This window comes from Botrytis fragariae, assembly GCF_013461495.1.
Source record: "Botrytis fragariae strain BVB16 chromosome Unknown tig00000006, whole genome shotgun sequence".
Lineage (NCBI taxonomy): Eukaryota > Fungi > Ascomycota > Leotiomycetes > Helotiales > Sclerotiniaceae > Botrytis > Botrytis fragariae.
Genome location: NW_023500988.1, coordinates 2,933,120 through 2,949,163, shown reverse-complemented (window position 1 = coordinate 2,949,163; position 16,044 = coordinate 2,933,120). Strand labels below are relative to the sequence as shown.

The 16,044-nt window shown below is 41.8% G+C and overlaps 7 protein-coding genes across 7 annotated transcripts; 1 reads left to right on the top strand and 6 right to left on the bottom strand.

The window, feature by feature from the left end:
- Positions 1 to 1,485: 1,485 nt before the first annotated feature.
- Bfra_002070 (uncharacterized protein) lies at positions 1,486 to 3,284 on the bottom strand (the record flags this gene model as incomplete). Its single annotated transcript, XM_037332495.1, has 7 exons — positions 1,486 to 1,758; positions 1,816 to 1,968; positions 2,027 to 2,625; positions 2,691 to 2,872; positions 2,932 to 2,993; positions 3,060 to 3,131; positions 3,198 to 3,284. The coding sequence occupies 7 exons, from the start codon at positions 3,282 to 3,284 to the stop codon at positions 1,486 to 1,488; spliced, it is 1,428 nt and encodes a 475-aa protein (XP_037196649.1).
- Positions 3,285 to 4,115: 831 nt separating this feature from the next.
- Positions 4,116 to 5,237, bottom strand: Bfra_002069ib (uncharacterized protein; the record flags this gene model as incomplete). Its single annotated transcript, XM_037332494.1, has 1 exon — positions 4,116 to 5,237. One exon carries the CDS (start codon positions 5,235 to 5,237, stop codon positions 4,116 to 4,118), a length of 1,122 nt encoding a protein of 373 aa, XP_037196648.1.
- Positions 5,238 to 5,919: 682 nt separating this feature from the next.
- Positions 5,920 to 6,639, bottom strand: Bfra_002069ia (putative 2og-fe oxygenase family protein; the record flags this gene model as incomplete). Its single annotated transcript, XM_037332493.1, has 2 exons — positions 5,920 to 6,380; positions 6,432 to 6,639. The coding sequence occupies 2 exons, from the start codon at positions 6,637 to 6,639 to the stop codon at positions 5,920 to 5,922; spliced, it is 669 nt and encodes a 222-aa protein (XP_037196647.1).
- Positions 6,640 to 7,340: 701 nt separating this feature from the next.
- Bfra_002068 (putative rta1 domain protein) lies at positions 7,341 to 8,436 on the bottom strand (the record flags this gene model as incomplete). Its single annotated transcript, XM_037332492.1, has 3 exons — positions 7,341 to 7,576; positions 7,725 to 8,125; positions 8,165 to 8,436. The coding sequence occupies 3 exons, from the start codon at positions 8,434 to 8,436 to the stop codon at positions 7,341 to 7,343; spliced, it is 909 nt and encodes a 302-aa protein (XP_037196646.1).
- Positions 8,437 to 9,235: 799 nt separating this feature from the next.
- Positions 9,236 to 9,490, bottom strand: Bfra_002067 (uncharacterized protein; the record flags this gene model as incomplete). Its single annotated transcript, XM_037332491.1, has 1 exon — positions 9,236 to 9,490. One exon carries the CDS (start codon positions 9,488 to 9,490, stop codon positions 9,236 to 9,238), a length of 255 nt encoding a protein of 84 aa, XP_037196645.1.
- A 2,412-nt stretch (positions 9,491 to 11,902) lies between these two features.
- Bfra_002066 (uncharacterized protein) lies at positions 11,903 to 13,329 on the bottom strand (the record flags this gene model as incomplete). Its single annotated transcript, XM_037332490.1, has 2 exons — positions 11,903 to 13,018; positions 13,075 to 13,329. 2 exons carry the CDS (start codon positions 13,327 to 13,329, stop codon positions 11,903 to 11,905), a joined length of 1,371 nt encoding a protein of 456 aa, XP_037196644.1.
- A 1,401-nt stretch (positions 13,330 to 14,730) lies between these two features.
- Positions 14,731 to 15,563, top strand: Bfra_002065 (uncharacterized protein; the record flags this gene model as incomplete). The annotated part of the gene is made up of 2 exons (XM_037332489.1): positions 14,731 to 14,766; positions 14,814 to 15,563. 2 exons carry the CDS (start codon positions 14,731 to 14,733, stop codon positions 15,561 to 15,563), a joined length of 786 nt encoding a protein of 261 aa, XP_037196643.1.
- Positions 15,564 to 16,044: the final 481 nt, after the last annotated feature.

Below are 16,044 nucleotides of genomic sequence, written 5' to 3'. Positions count from 1 at the left end.
TTTATACGAAAGCCCTTGTAGTGATGTCCCCTAATAGATGGTCTGATTCTCCACCATCGAGCAATTATGTAATCCCGAAGCTCTGCTCGGTCCCGAAAAGCTCCAACAGGAGGTATCTCGCTAAGCCTTGTCGTAAAGCCCGCGTTTACATCAACGGAAAAACAGGAGGAAGTCATCAAACACAATAACACAGCAACTAAATACGGTGATGAACCAGTGGCATATAAACCATTTCTGTCCAACAACATCAAATGAAATCTAAGTGCCTATTTAGTCAGAAAAAGTGTCAAATTCACTCCGCAATAACATCACGTACAACGTCTAAAGCCCTCATGAGAAGAAAAGCAATGCTTGTATAGATCGACATCAGCTCAGTGAAATCAGCATTGACTATAATCAGCTAACCGCGCCCTTTACATGACTCAATATGATTATCGATTAAGACCGACTTGACTAGTTGCGCGTAGCAGAGGTGGGGTGGAGAGAAATTTCCCGGACATGTCTTCCAAAACAGGAAATCAGATCGTTATCGTGACTCTCATCAAAACCGTAAGTAGTCAGCACCCACAATCCTTGATCCAAGGATTGTTGCTATACACAATTTTTAAAAGTTAGTAGTAATGATATTAATCCTTTCAGTTGTCGGACTGATTAAGTGAGAAGATGCCACAAAAGAGCCTGGTCTACGGCCTGGCTGAGGACTACAGCTTGATTCAAACAGCATAGGAATACGGTCTATTACCTTCTATTCGTTCGAGATCGATCCCACAAATATCTCCACTAGCATATCTATTTGATTCTAGTATTCAACTTTTGGGACCTCGTGGACGATGCTTTTTAGTCCTAATCAGGGTATTGAAATACCAATGTAGCACTTGGCTCTACAGTATGTGAAGGTTATCATCGAAGCAATTCTAAAGTAGATGCTGAGATCATAAGCTTGCTTTTTGAGGTTTGAGATGTTGGCTTTCCCGGAGACAGTGTAGTAAGTATAGTGGTGAAGGCAAAATAAGACAGTAAGAGCCAATGACTCTGTACCACTACCTACCTACTATTGTTGTTTGATTCTTGACAGTATGATGGAACATTTGACCAACTTTGGTGATCTACTTGAAGAATCTCTCAGAGACAAGTATATCGATGTCGGCCAATGTGCCGGTATCGGATTTTAAGTCGGAAGTGTCAGGTAGAAATTGTTGGGTGTGAATCGAGGCACCTATGATGCTAGCAGTCTGACATTACATGGTTTTTTTCTAGGCCAAACTTTGATAGACGTGTAATTTTGAGACTCTAACTCCTGGCTTCAAGTACTTCCCTGAGGACTTTGATATTGATTTGTGGACCATAAGTCCAATTTTTCTATATAGATTCTGAAAATTCCCGTTCCTTCGGCCGGGCTGATCATTCATCAAAGCCAATACTATAATTCCTTTTTGACGGAGAAGAAGCCTGAGATAAAATAATAAAAAGCACATTGTATCGATTTTACTCATAGTCTGCCAACGGTCTCGCTCTCTGCAACGACACCAAGTTATAATCTTCTGAATCAATCTCCGAAGCAAGGTCTTCGGTTTCTTCTCTTTGGTTCCTCTCCCTCACAAACCTTCCATCTCGCTTTCTCTCCCACAAATACCACAATCCCAGAATGATCAGCGTGACCGGAACTGTGATAACCCAGTAAATCCAAAAGCTTGGAGAAACTGCTGCACGAAGACTAGATGCATTCTGGAAATCAAAAAAAGTGGTGGATAGTATTGACTCGAGGTTATTGTTTAGCAAAAATTCTCATGTTCATGGGTATGGAGAATATCTTACAGCAACAAATGTCCCAGGGAGAAATAAAATACCTAGTATAGCGATAGTCTTCATGGCAGAAGAGTCCCTTTTGCTGGCTAGAGCCATTTCGTACTGTAGCTTGCCCATGTCGTACTGCAGCTTGCTGTCGCGTTGAGCGAGCACAATTGTGGACTAGATACCAAGATTAGTGATGAATAGAATGATTTCCCTATGTGTAGGGGTTACTTGCAAGACTTCTTTCATTCTCCAGTCTCTTGAGGGTTGTGTTCGCATAAATCTCTACCCCCTGTTGTTTGACCTTGTAGAGGTTTAATACCGGAATAAGTTTGTCATGTATTTCCTGGAGTTTGAACTGCTTTAATCCGGTTAAAGGGATATATTGCTTGAATAAATCCATGGTCTCCAGAAAAGACTCTATGGCGCGGATGTAAGCTAAAGGGGAGGCCCACAGTGTTTCGGCATAGCACCTGTTGATATTTATGCTGATTAAGTCAAGTGGCAGTGTTTGACCTGTTACTGGAGTTCTGCTGTGTCCTGTGTGATCCGCAACCGCCAGTTCCAGCATGCGTAGCCAGTCTCTAGTACGCTTTTGCTTCAACTCTGTCCCGTAGGATATTTTCTCACTTAGAATTAAAAACGGGAGAAGCATCGGATGTGAAGTCTCCGAAATGCATGCTCTTAACGCTCGTAAACTCTCGAAGATCTCAGTCGTTGCAGTTCCTTTGCAGAAGCCTCGTGTGATGCCAGCTTTTATCTCGTGGCTTAAGATCAGCTCCCAACCTCGAGTGACCCCCTTCTTTCGTACGTCCCCCTTCCGGAAAATTATTTCTGCACACATATGGGTTAACGATCGCGATATCAATATAAAACATCCAAGTGTATTTAAAACGCACTTAAATGTGGGTTTCCTCCAGTATCTTCTACAGAGGACCAAAACAGCACGCTAAGAGCATTGGAGCATTCAATAGCTCTAAGTGGCAATTTCCACGATTCGACCATGGTCACATAATCTTCATGCCGGAGACTTATAGTATTCCCTCCCATTGTATCCGGATGCTTGGCATTCTGTTGAAGGCTATTAAAAGTCAGCTTCAATGGATGATATTTCACATACATGCAAACACGTCAATTTACACTAATCGTACGCCCGATAATTGAGTAGCCCCTGCTGGTAGTGGAGGTGGTTCGAAAGTTTCCTGGATCGAAAATTCCATCAGCCTTCTCAAGAATCATAAATAGGCTGGAGAAGTTGGAATATCTACCCGTTGATGAATGAAATCATCAAATTGATCCATTTTCAATGGACATTGCTCTATTGTATCAAGAGCAGGGTCCTAATCAGGTTAACGATACATTCAACTACTGCTATCATTTTAAACGGAGTGGAATTCAATTCTTACTGAATAGCATGATATATCCAGATATTGAGTTTCTTCAAAGATGACACTGTGACGGCTGACATGTTTCCGAAACATGTAGCTGTCCATGTTCAGAGGTGAAATGGTATATTTTAGTAATTGGACAATGTAGTGGAATGGGTACGTTTATATAGTAGATTTGAGTTAAAGCTAGCTCGTAGATGCCAGATCCGTATCGTCACATAAGTGAGTGTATGAGTGGAATTGGGAATTTTGAGTGGATTATTACAGAAACGCGGAGAACTCTGACGAGGTCACATCGTGATTATCTAGCATACCCCCTGCCCACATTTCAAGCCGGCTGTCTATCTCATGTCACACAACCGAGCCGACACAGGCTCCCGAGCTATTTTATTCTATCCTATGATACACCAATGGGATATGCATTCTTAAACACCCAAATATCTCTTTTCAAGCTCTGCATCATTGATTGAATTCAGAAATGCAAACACCACACGTGAAATGAGGAGATTCTGGTCAAGGGTTGGTGAACGGGACGACGAGCTGACTACCCGTCAATAGAATCGGTACCGATGCACTTCCATAAGTCGCCAGGTTTAAAAAGAATTATGCAAATGTGAATATTCAAGCTTTATCCTCAGCGCATAACTCAACGAAGTAAGGTTCACACGTATCTCATTGTTTTACTCTGTCATTTACATTTGATCCATCTAATTTCCAAAAATTTCAGAATCTTTGACGATATTTTGCACATTGTTGAAATCGACGTTGTTGAGAATCTGATAATTTTGAGGTCACTTAAGGCCTGGTAACTGTCAACTCGTCTACCATATGAAATACTGTAATGATCTTCCCACTTTACAAACCAATCCATCCGCAAAAAGCCTCCCTATCTAGTGTCATCCTGACTTGTGCTAATCATTGGCAAGTACTGTTAATTCATGAGATATCTTCCTGTTTCTTCGACTTTGAAGCAGCTTCTCTTTGCCAAACAGCAAATTTCTTTTTGTATCGCTGCATGTTCCGATGTAAATTTGCTTTAATCTTCGCGGGAAGGACAATCTTGAATTGTATCTCTGGCAGATCCCACAGCAATTTACCAGCTTTAATATGCTCTTCTCTGAGAACTCCCATCATGTGTTGGGTCAACTTTCTGATATGGCTCTGTGCGAAATAAGAGGCATTGGGTTTTGGTTTTATCCACTTTCTTTTTTCATCCTCGAGAATCGGACGATCGGGGTGGTAGAAACGGCAAGCATCCTGGACATCGATCAATTTATCCATATATACAAGATCTGCTCTATCTTCTTTCGACATCTTCACGCCCTGCGTTTCTCTCCAGCGAGGCGATAGAACATGTTGATCGACCACAATGATAAGCGTCTTGAGGTTGCGAAATCCACGCTCCAGACATCTGGCCAGCCACTCCGAATAGGCGTCCCAGTACAAAATCCAATAATCGGAAGTCAATTGGATAGCAAGGTTCTCAATTTTTAAAAAATCTGGATCATACACCAGCCTGGAAACCCCTGGTATGATTGGTCCCGGAACTCCCGCGCGATTATCGAGGTATCGCGATACTTCGTCATTTTCAGCATTGTATCTGGGACGAAACGTTTCGGGCGTGATGAAGAGTGTATCTTCTTCAAAATTGAAGTACGTCTGTGGGAGTGAGACTGAACCTAGTCCTTGGATAGCGGGAGGGAATCGCAATATTTGCGGGTTGTCAGCATAGCATTGAAATACTCGCGGATACCACTTCGATGCGACTCCATGCGACTCACGGCACGCGAGTAGGAGTGCTGGAATTGAAGCGTTGGATTTAAAGCCCCATAATCTGTTGTATCTGATCGGGTTTTCGTCACCGTTCTCGGCGTGGTCAGACTGATCCGAAGCTTGGGGAAATCGATCCAAGTTCCATTCTTCTTTGATAGTAGATCTTTCAAGTAGATTAAGTTCGATGATTCGACCAGCTGGCTTTGCCAATCCCCAAATCATAAGGCGGAGCTCGAGTGGGAGTTTTCGAAAGGGTGTGAATGTTTTGCCGATTTTGGTAGACATCGTAAGAATTTCTGGAAGTTAAGTTGATTGATTTGTCAATGAAGTTGATATTTATGATGGTGAGATATCAAGATCAGATGTATATGGAATAGAGGATTGATGGGAAGCAGAGACCTTTATATGTAAAAAGAGAAATGTATGCCGTATAACTTCCGGAAATCAATTAGCCGTAGGCTGAAGTATCAAAATAGCGGATATGAACATGAGAACGTATGAACTGTACGGGCCACAGCAGCCTCAGAAAATTGATGTCTGTCTGTATTGTATCACCCACAGCTCAGCCAAAAATCAACCAAGGCCAAGACAGAACCTGGTCATGATACAGATGATACAACACTTATCATGATCAAAGCAGATTTATAAAATTAATTCCACACTTGCCTACAGCTAATGTTTAGCCTCTTACCCTTCATGTAACCCCTCCATCGTTCATACTCTTTTGGTTCTTTCCCTTCCTCCGTAGATCCCACAGGCCATGTTTCCAAACAAGGTGGACAAGTGCCTGCAATGATCTTGGGCATAGCATGCCAAGCCCATCTTGTCTCTCCACCCATTTGTATCACATCACCACTCCTGACCCGTATACAAACCAAGTCTTGTTCCCTGTTATCGATGTGTTCCTCTCCTTTTCTTACATCTCTACTAATAACAAATAGCCCATCGCATCCAAGCGTGAAGCTCGCTAGCCCCCTCTCACACTCCTCAGAACATCTCTATGCACCGGCATGAAATCTTTAGTCGAGTACATTAGGACAACCCCTGATTCTGGAGTAAAGGCATTTTGAAATAATGTGGTAACAAGACGAGAAACATCGATTGGGAATGAAGTTGGAGAAGAAGATGGGTAAGCTCGGGTGTTCCAATCATATTGAGAACCCAGTGTTAGCCACCTGAATTTCTTTTGGAGAGCTTGTGCAGCATTAAGTGGTTTGTATTTTGAATTTGGATCTTTAGGAGCAAAAACTTGGTTCTTGGCTTGGTGAGGATAAGTGAAGAAGGAAGAGTCAAGTGGAGGGTAGGGTATATCATAATCATCGTGAAAGTTCGTCTTGTGTAGAGGATTCGACAGCTCACGGTGGAGGAGTCGGGACACAAATAGAGATTGTGTCTCCGGTGGAAGAAGTGCAGGAAACAATCTCAATCCTGTATAATAGTTAGCTAGTTATTTTGCACAAGCGTTTGAGTCAAGTATACCCGGGAATCCGCTGTGTTCATAAATAGTGCATGGCGCAGGAAAGCCAGAATCATTTTCGGCTCCAGTATTCATGAATTCCTTTTGCGCTTTAGCAATTAATTCCGAGGGAACTATACCCACCGGACTCAACTCCTCCTGCTGCTCGGGAGTCAAGCCACGAGTGAAATCAACGATCTCGAGATCATCGTTCACTGCCACATCACTCATCCTCTGATACTTTTTGTAAGCATCACAAATTGCCTGCGGGGCATAGCATGTGTATCATGACCATGATGACCCTACTAGAGTGTTAGAGCCATCAAGCAAATTCCAGGCCAGACCTACATGACTTGGACCATCCATAGTCACGTGCGGGGTAGTCCTTTCTCTCGATCGGTACAGCTGGCCACTACAAGTTTTGCTCTTTGTAAAACTGCCTATTCTCAAGGCCTTTCTTGCTGGAGCAACTTTTCGGCAAATATTCATGGGCTGTCTCCTGTTTTGATATGATGCTTCTTTCTATATCGAAAGGGGAAAAAATCTTTGATATTCCCGTGTCAAACGGTGCGGCCGCTAGCCTTAAACTAGGCCATTTCAAGTAAGCGGCTTCTCACATAATTCACTTCAGTCTCTCCTCGTTGTCTCTATCAAGTGTCAATACCCCGTGATTGCGGTTTCAATCTGGATATTCCCTATGAGTAATGTTTCTCTTCAATCCTGCAAATATCTATGTTGTATTGAGTTTAACAACAACAATTATTTTACTTCTATCAAGATATATCATTTTTCTCAGCGGAGTCAATGGCATATCCATTGAAATATCATCGGCAATATGGTTATCTGAGATATTCTACATATATATCTGGCATAATGATGTGATACTCCATCCAACTCAAATTACACCATATTCCCCTTACCCCCGTATCTGATCAGTTTTGCTCGTTCTTCCATCCCTTCAATTCCCAGCCGGATTCTTTCCATTTCCCCCTGATGATTAACCCGGGGTGAAATATCGTCATAATCGTGGTAGCCGATATCATAACTGCACTCTCGAGTATCATAAAAGGAATCTCTTCATTGGCAAGCTTCGACTGAAATCCTTTAGCAAGTTCGGCAACACGGAATATTGAACGAATAAGGATGAGGACAGTTGCCACAGTAAGACCTGCAAGCACATTAGGTCGTAATGTTAGTCCATTCTAAGGCAGAGATTTGAAGACGATTTGTGAGGGAACTGTAAGTCGAAAGTTCGAGACGATGTAGATGATGAAATATCAAAGTGATTAAGGAACGGAAATTGGAATCCAACATACCATAGCAGAGATACCTCATCTTTCTTTCGCTTGCCCCCATTTTACTCTCACCTGCCGCCCAGCTTGCTGCTTGTCTTCGAGTTCTCTCCCCTCTTACTTTGAAGGAATACTCTACAGCTACCATCATGAATAGGATCAAGCCAAATACTTGAAAGCTCAGCCCTGCAACCAATATATCTGTCCCACTTTTCATCCCGGCTTCTGTCGCAGCGGTGTCTGTAATCGCCCCGCCAGCTGCTTGGAGGATAAGCGCGATCCAGTCGGCAGCCATGAAAGTGACAGAGATGGCCTTGGGGCTAAACCTCGACAAATGTGGCCCAAAGTGGAGAAGTACACGAGAATAGGTTATATATATTGATGCTGTAAAGAAAACGGGCGCGATCGTTACGCATATCAAGTATCTATTTGATAGTCAGCAAGATGCACCCTGTGGTTATGACTGGAAGACGCATATCAAAAATGGATTCGAAGCAAAAGGATCATAATGCATCTGAACTCTGCCAAAATAACCAACTACTCCGAGAACAAGTCCAAGAAGTATACAGCACGAAAAACTCCATGCTTTCCAACGCCATAGCTGGATGATATGAATCATGAGGAGAGCAGCAAATATGCCGAGGTAAAATACATTTCCAAACAGAGTAGGCTGGTAATGCACCATTCCATATTCGAGTGGACAAGTTCCGAGTTTACAGACATTTGCAACAGGCATAACGAGTTGATTCTGGGGCCTTGTGGCAAGAGGTTATGACTGGCAAGTATGTTTCAATATTTGGTAAAGAGGTTGAAGATGTAAACGCAAATATGGTGTGTATAGTTTCTTGATTGCAACACCTAAACTAAGAAGTTCTTTATATATGATTCACCACGATTTGTTAACATCCAGTAGAGCTGTGATGTGAATCTTTTATCTCCGAGTTCACAACGAATAAATATGATGAGGTATGTGACAAAGCGCCACATTATTGGTTGTTTGGATGGTTCGGAGACTTCTCACGAATCAAATATCCTGATTTCACTTTCGGTTAGAGATTGTTGTATTACGATAACCCAGATCAATGGTTTCTGGCACACGACAGGGTCTCTACGAGCGACATGGGCGGTAGGGCCCTTACGATCAATTAGATTAGCGATGCACCATGTAACCCACCGTACCCTTAACGACAAACTATCCTCACGAACTATGAAACAAAATATCGTCACATATGCTATTAGCGTGAATACAAAGTATGTTTCTGTTGTTATGCGTTTCTACCGACGCTAGGATATCTTGCCACGAAACAGGGGGCTCAAATAGCTTACCCATGTATGTAATTCGGACATACCTGTCAGAAACCCAACGATTTAGTCTCAAAATCCTGTCCCTTGGCGATAATGCAAATACAGAGCGACCTTATTCCATTCTCCCATTCCTCTACATTCCCTCGAACCATCCTCGCTCAAGTCTCTTATCCCAACGCCAACGACTAACGTCATCATGATCCATAACCTCCTCCTCTCTGCACGACTCCCTAAGATACTACACAACCGCCGGCACTGTTCTTCTTCTCTTTCTTCTTTGCTTCTTTCTCCTTTTTCTTCTCACAGCTCTTGCACTTATCATCTTTCTTTGGTTTAGACACATCGGTCTTGATCATATCAGCTTTTGGATGACTCAAAATTTTATCATCGACTTTGTATCCCCAATTCATCGGGTTAGGGTCGCCTTTTCTCCTAATAAAACCCTTCACGTTTGCAGATTTATCAGTTCGCCAATCTGCAGGCATTTTGGGCTTTTCGGTGCGTTTGTCTGATTAATATTTCGGTTGGAGTTGGGACAGGTTCTCTCGGTTGAATGTGATTCGTCAACTTTAATTTTCGGATGTAGTTCTCGTTCTTGTTTGATGTGAGTTGATTTATTACTGAACTGATGTTGTAATTTCACGTCTTTCGTTTCTCTGCTTAGTGTTTTGAGAGGTTACCTGTTGTGTTGGATGGCTTTATAGTTTATGTTATGTTTGAGAAGACCGTGGGTATCTGTGAATCAAATCAAGTCCATGCTATGTACATGCCATTCTCAAACTTGGCTGCAGAGCGTATATTGGTAATATTACCGTACCGGGCTTGATTCAGAAAGCCGTACACATAGGTCTACCATATTTCACTGGATACTGTCTTTGTGAATGTGCACTTCCAGTGAAGTGACTATGAATAATAGTTTTTGGTTATGGTCCGAAAGGTTAGGATTGCATACGATCCTGTGTACCGAAACCTGCCCCTGGTCTCTATAGAATTCCTAGTGTTCTCGAGATACTTTGAATGGTCTTCTTATCTATCACACTATTATCTTAGATGAGCCCGGCGGGTTATACAATTCTCGTCACCGAATGATAATTCACTGCGCTTAGATGACTGGCGCTTGTATATCGTCTTTTTACGCAGAACGTCTCTTTCTGGTTTGTTATTTATTATCTGTTCTTATAGAATTTTTAAAGAAATTCAATCATATTCAAGGAAGTTATATATTGCTGAAATCATTGAATTTGGTATAAATATAACTATCGACTAATTGTAAGTACAGGGGTGCGATACAACACCCTCATAGTCACTATCCGATAAAATGATGATTCCAATGATGAGAGTGAAAAGAATAGGAACCTGTACAGCCTATCTTAAGGAAATATCGGCCACTGTAGGAGGAAAAAAGAATTAAATTTCAAAGTGTATTTTATGACAGGAATTTGCTTTAATGGTTTAGAATTCCATCAATCTGCCGACATGATTTTTTCGAATCACTTTAAGGGGATTCCGGGGATTATTCTGAATGTTTGATAAAAATTGAAATCCTCTGCTACAGTCTTTGAAAGCTTCCTGTCAATTTCCCATTACTTGGATTTTGAAGATTAGGCAATGAATCTGGAGCATGTTGTTTCTTGGTGAGAGGTGAGAGAGTTTGAGCTCGGGGATATTCTGAGTCATCTTGGGCCGAGATAAACCCTCCTAAAACTGGAAGTTATTCACTAGGTAAATTAAATGAAGTTAAAGGAAAGATGCCAATTGACGCTTCTGTGAAATGTGTGAATCCAATTCTAGTGCACACTTTGGTGGTTATACCTTTTCAGCTTTAGCTAAATTGATCAAAGCGGCAGTCAAGAGCCTTGATGATGTGTTTATTAATATAGTCATGTCTATGAGTCCCAAGGTTCAAAGAAAATCTAAGGTGAGCTTGACAGTAGATTTCAATTCAGACATGTGGAGTAGAAGCAAATGTGGGTTGAGAAAGTTGAGAGTTCCTGGTAAAGCATCAAACAACAATCTTATAGCAAACAGAAAACTCAGTTGTGAAGAGGTAGAACTAAATTCATAGCATTAATTGGTTCAACTGCAGAACAGCTACTATCTTTCACTTATAGACAAACTTCTTTACAGAGAATTGCCCAAGGAACAATTAAGCAAGCAAAAGAATGAAGACTTTGACAAACCAAGGTCAACTATTTCATCTCGAAGAATGTGTTGGTCTATTCTCTAAATACAAGGATTCTATAGTAAACATGCGTTAGCAGTGTTTTAGCAGTGTATTAACAGTGTGAAAAGCGTGATCAAGCAGGAACAAAATGCCGATGACACTGATCCAACTTTTAAGTATTTTCGTGATACAACATGCAAGTTTACAAGGAAAAACAGAAGGTGTTGGGAGGAAAGACGTTGTGTTAATTCTGAGAAGTTGTCAACGATCGAGAGCTAAATACTACTATTAGTGATAATGCATCGCAATCTTCAGAAGACTTGTCACATTTATTTTGCACATATTAAATCTTGAAATGAGTGATCATTGGTCACGGATCTGTGTATAATGTTATCTGGAATTCTATAGCTCTTCCATGATCCTAGAAACTAACTAAACAACAAGTTATAACCCTTGATTGTGGACTTTCCATGTCCCAGATATTTTCATAGAGACAATCCCAAATCTCAATCTGACATATCCATTTCAAACATTATTTCTTCCAGTTGCCACCTGGCGTATCTCAACATCTCTCTGCCCATTTTTAAAATTGATCCCGAAAATGCTCTTCAGTTCAAACTTTCACTTCAAATTCTCCATTTATCCCTCCCAATGAGTAATCTCCCATTATTCATTGGCCATTCCTCCGATGATTTTCTATACAGCCCTTTCCTCCCAAATCGTATCCCACTACCTAATTAGTAGTCTTCCTTCGCTTTCCTCCCTGATCTCCCTCGACAGCTTCCTCATCCTCTTGACTACGCTTCTTCGTAATCCAAGATGATGGACCCGTCCTATTGTTTGTATGGACGGCCCCATACTGGGTTCCCTCAACTCGATGCATTTCCTCGAGACGTGCTGCAAAGGATTGCAAATTCTGGCCCTGGACGAATCTGATGAGCTCAAGTGGTGGGGACGACTTAGTTTTTAAGTCATCGTGAAGATCAACGATGTTTCGGGCTAATAACACAGCGGGCCATGAATCGTTCAGTTGAGTATTTGAAGACAGAAAGTCATGCGCAGACTGGTAGCTCTGTTTTATAATGGGCCAGATACGATAGGTCAATGGCGCATATCGATCGGCGTCAAAAACTGCCTCGGTCGTAAAGAATGCCACAGGGAATCCCAGAACCCTGACACCAGGAGACAAGTTTCTCAAAAACTGGAGTCGCTCTTCGAACAACAAGCCACAGAGATCTTGGCGCTGAGAGAGTATTTGTACAAATGCCCAAGACTGTAAGCAGACAGTATCGAATCGATTTCCTTCATCCATGCTGTGGATAGTAACTGCTACCTGGTCTAACAACATACTTTTTCGGATAAGTTCGCAACATCCGAATGAGTTGGTGGCATATTTTGGAATATGCTCAATCAAAATATCAAGGGCCTTTACCACTGCAGCATCAAGAGGATTATTTGTTCTGGGGTATGAAGGCCCCACACGATGCTGAACGATGGCATCATCGACAGTGCACAAAGCATGCCAGACAACGCGATATTGAGCGTATGAGCAACAATCGTCATGGGGAGAGTTCTCGCAGCCCATACAGTTCTCTGTAGCGCATTCTGGGCATCGGACGATCTGCGGATGCGTATTCTCATTTGGAATTCGGAAAGACCTTGGCGCGGTGCGTTTATAGCCAGGCACCCATAAAGATGCTCGCGAATAATCAAAAGCGACGCCGCACTGTCGGCAATCGATGAAATTGCTTCCTCGAGTCTCTTCGCGCTCAAGTCTCATCATAACGGGCTCATAGTCTTCGACCATGCCCTGACTTTCAGTCTCTTCTTCCGTACCGTCATTGAATTCCTGCATAACCGTCAGCAAGAGCACTATTGTTTTTAATACAAAGGACAAGAACTTACAGTTTCGAAATCCATGTCGGCGTCAGTATCAGCTTCAGAGAAACGAGAATAAAAGTCGGGAGGTGCCAATGGATACTGAAGTGGCTTGTGTGGATCATCAAGGGTTTCTGGATTCTTTAGACGGATTGCCAAGTTGAATGATAATCCTGGAGCCCGAAGATTTGGTGAATTGGATCTGGAGGCAACACTCGTGTTGATCATGGCGGATGAGTTCATCGAATTGTTTGAAGTACCAAAATCATTTGAATAGTTCATTGTCGCGTGTTAATGATTGGTAGTTGAGAGTATTTGTTTGGTTTGAGATTAAGACGGGGATATCGAGTATCATTTATGGAATCAATGATTGGTCTTGCGATTTGATTTGTTTGTAGAAGAAGTGTTCTGCTGGAAGAGAAAAAGAGAGAGAGAGAAAGGGAATTTCTTAGTTTAAGTAGGAATGAAAGTACTTACGGCGTTGTCGCTGTCGTTGTTCATGGCTGTATCATTCACGATTACCAAGCTTAGCAGAGACTGATCTATGTTCTTGATATCGCGCTCATATATATGGCTCCCAATTTATAAGTTCAGATGAGTATATAATTTTCGATTTCGACAATAATAGCGTGAAAATGGCAGTGCTGGATTTAAGCGACAATTTCAGTAGACGCTAGTCTTCTTCATTTTGTCATCAGATCGCGCATACGGCAGTAAAATTGCCGTGAAGTCAATCTGTAAAAGCCGTACCTTCGAGTTTGAGATGATTATTGTCTACAAATGCAACCGTACCAAACTCTTAGTGTCACTGTTAAGGCTGTATCTTTAATGTATTGCATGACTAATCATGATGCACGACAGCCCGCGAATTCAAAGTACGGGAGCGACCTTGCCTAGCTTCAACTTTTTTGTGATAGCACAATTGTAGCAGACTATGCATAGAAGTTTTTGCTGGAAAATACTCACAGGTTATCGTCTCTACTCGAGTTAGTCGAAACTAACGACTGGAATTTGTTAGGTTGAAAGCTATGAGCGAAGCGAGACATAAAGTAAGGGGCTAGGAGCAAGATTAGGACATGATGCTCTGAGTTTCAACAATATACCGGGGATGAGATATTTATTAGATTAGTATGTGAAAAACTTGAGTTATTATTTAAGTGGAAGGAAGTTTCATTGTAAGGAGTATATATTGACCTATCAGCGAGATTTTGGGTGCATTAAAGGTTTATGTCATATTCATCCTTGGTTCTGCGTATATGAGCCTTAGAGCTTTTGAGGCTGAGAACTACAGTCAAATCTCCAAATGTGTTAAGATTATATAAACAGCCCCTTTATTCGAGTTGTGTAACATTACATGGTATCTTCTACCACACATGACATACGTTGCCACGACATTGATAACTTCCCAGTTCTACATGAACAAAACACTTAGACGGCCCACTTCACATCTATATACCTGAAATTCACAATTTAAATTACAAAAAATTCTTCTACTTTGAGGTTTTAATATATCCGATGCTTCCATTCGACATAATTAACAGGCTTTTGCCAACCGCTCAACAATGGAGATGGTACGCTGTTGGTGCCATGTCTCTCAAGATGTATGGAAGACGTAGAGTATGGCTACTACAGGCACAAATCATTGGCTAATTACAAGACGAAGACGTATTAGCATTCAAAAAGATGGCATGCGATGAATGTACCATGATCGCCGTAGCTGTGAGTTGAGCCCGACGCCAAGTCTTCCAAGTACTGACAAAAAAAAGGCTGCAATTGTTGCCCAAATCGCCATTACAGGATTATCGTTGGACTCTTTGAACAAGACTCATTGGACAGCAAAATCTTGTTTTGTACTGAGTCTAACCTTTGCTTTGGTATCGGCATACTATTCTGTTACTCAGCAAAGAATTCTAGGTCGATTGATCAAAGCAAAAGATGTCCGTGATTGGATACGAGGGAGGAAACAGACAGTCAACTCAATCCTTTCGGTGAGTATTGGGTTCAAGTTTGATCCTTGTGATCCTGACGACTACTCACTAGCGGACTTGGATATTGGTGATTTCAAGATGGATTTTGAGAGAAGATGTTTTCTCCCAAGCCCTATATCCGTCGTCTCCCTTTCTGCTTCGCAGATCTTGCTCACTAGCTCTCCTACTCTGCTTCTTATCGGCCTGGGGATATATCTAGGTCAATTCTGGGTTCGTGAGCTGGATCCTGATAAACCAGCTACCGATTCGAGAAATGTCTTCATATTGTTCTTTATTGGGCTGTACTTCTCAGGCGGTATGTATGCGATTCTAGGGGAGTTCGATGGCAAGGATACGCGTTTGGAGTCCAAAATCATAGACGAATATATGAGCATATACTTATCTAGTCACCCTGATGTGTTGGCACGATGGAATGTTGACCGTTATTGGTGTCTTCAGAATGGGACTCTGAAGCCGATTTCTAGCTCAGAAATCGAGGAATCTTCCACTGTCGTGCAGAATGGGATGGAGGGGATAAATAACGTCTAAAAGATTTGTGTATGAAAATTGGGACAAGAAGGCTGTGTGGGGACTCATTTAGAATAGGAACAATACAAAAACTAAATTGACTTCAGAAAAACGGATGATATTCTGCGGCTACACGTGCGTTCAAGAAAAGAGCTGATTTCACGCGCTGGCATGTGTTTGATCAGACAAACTTCTCCAGGTTTACGCCGGCATTTTATCTGAGTTCTTGCTGTTATCCAGACGTGCGATTCAAACATTGGCAGAGATATATTGCTGAAATCAAAAGCGTAATCATCAAATGAGTAATCTGCCTCACTCAAACAACACTGGTTTGGTTGATATTCAAATCGAACGTGTAAACGTTTCTAAAGCCATAGATCGGCAAACAAAATGCATATTCTTCAATCTGCCACGGTATGCCACTCATAATGATAATACTTTGTGTATCACCCATCTCGGAAATCGGAATTTAAGCGATAAAAGATTGCCATTTTTTCAAACA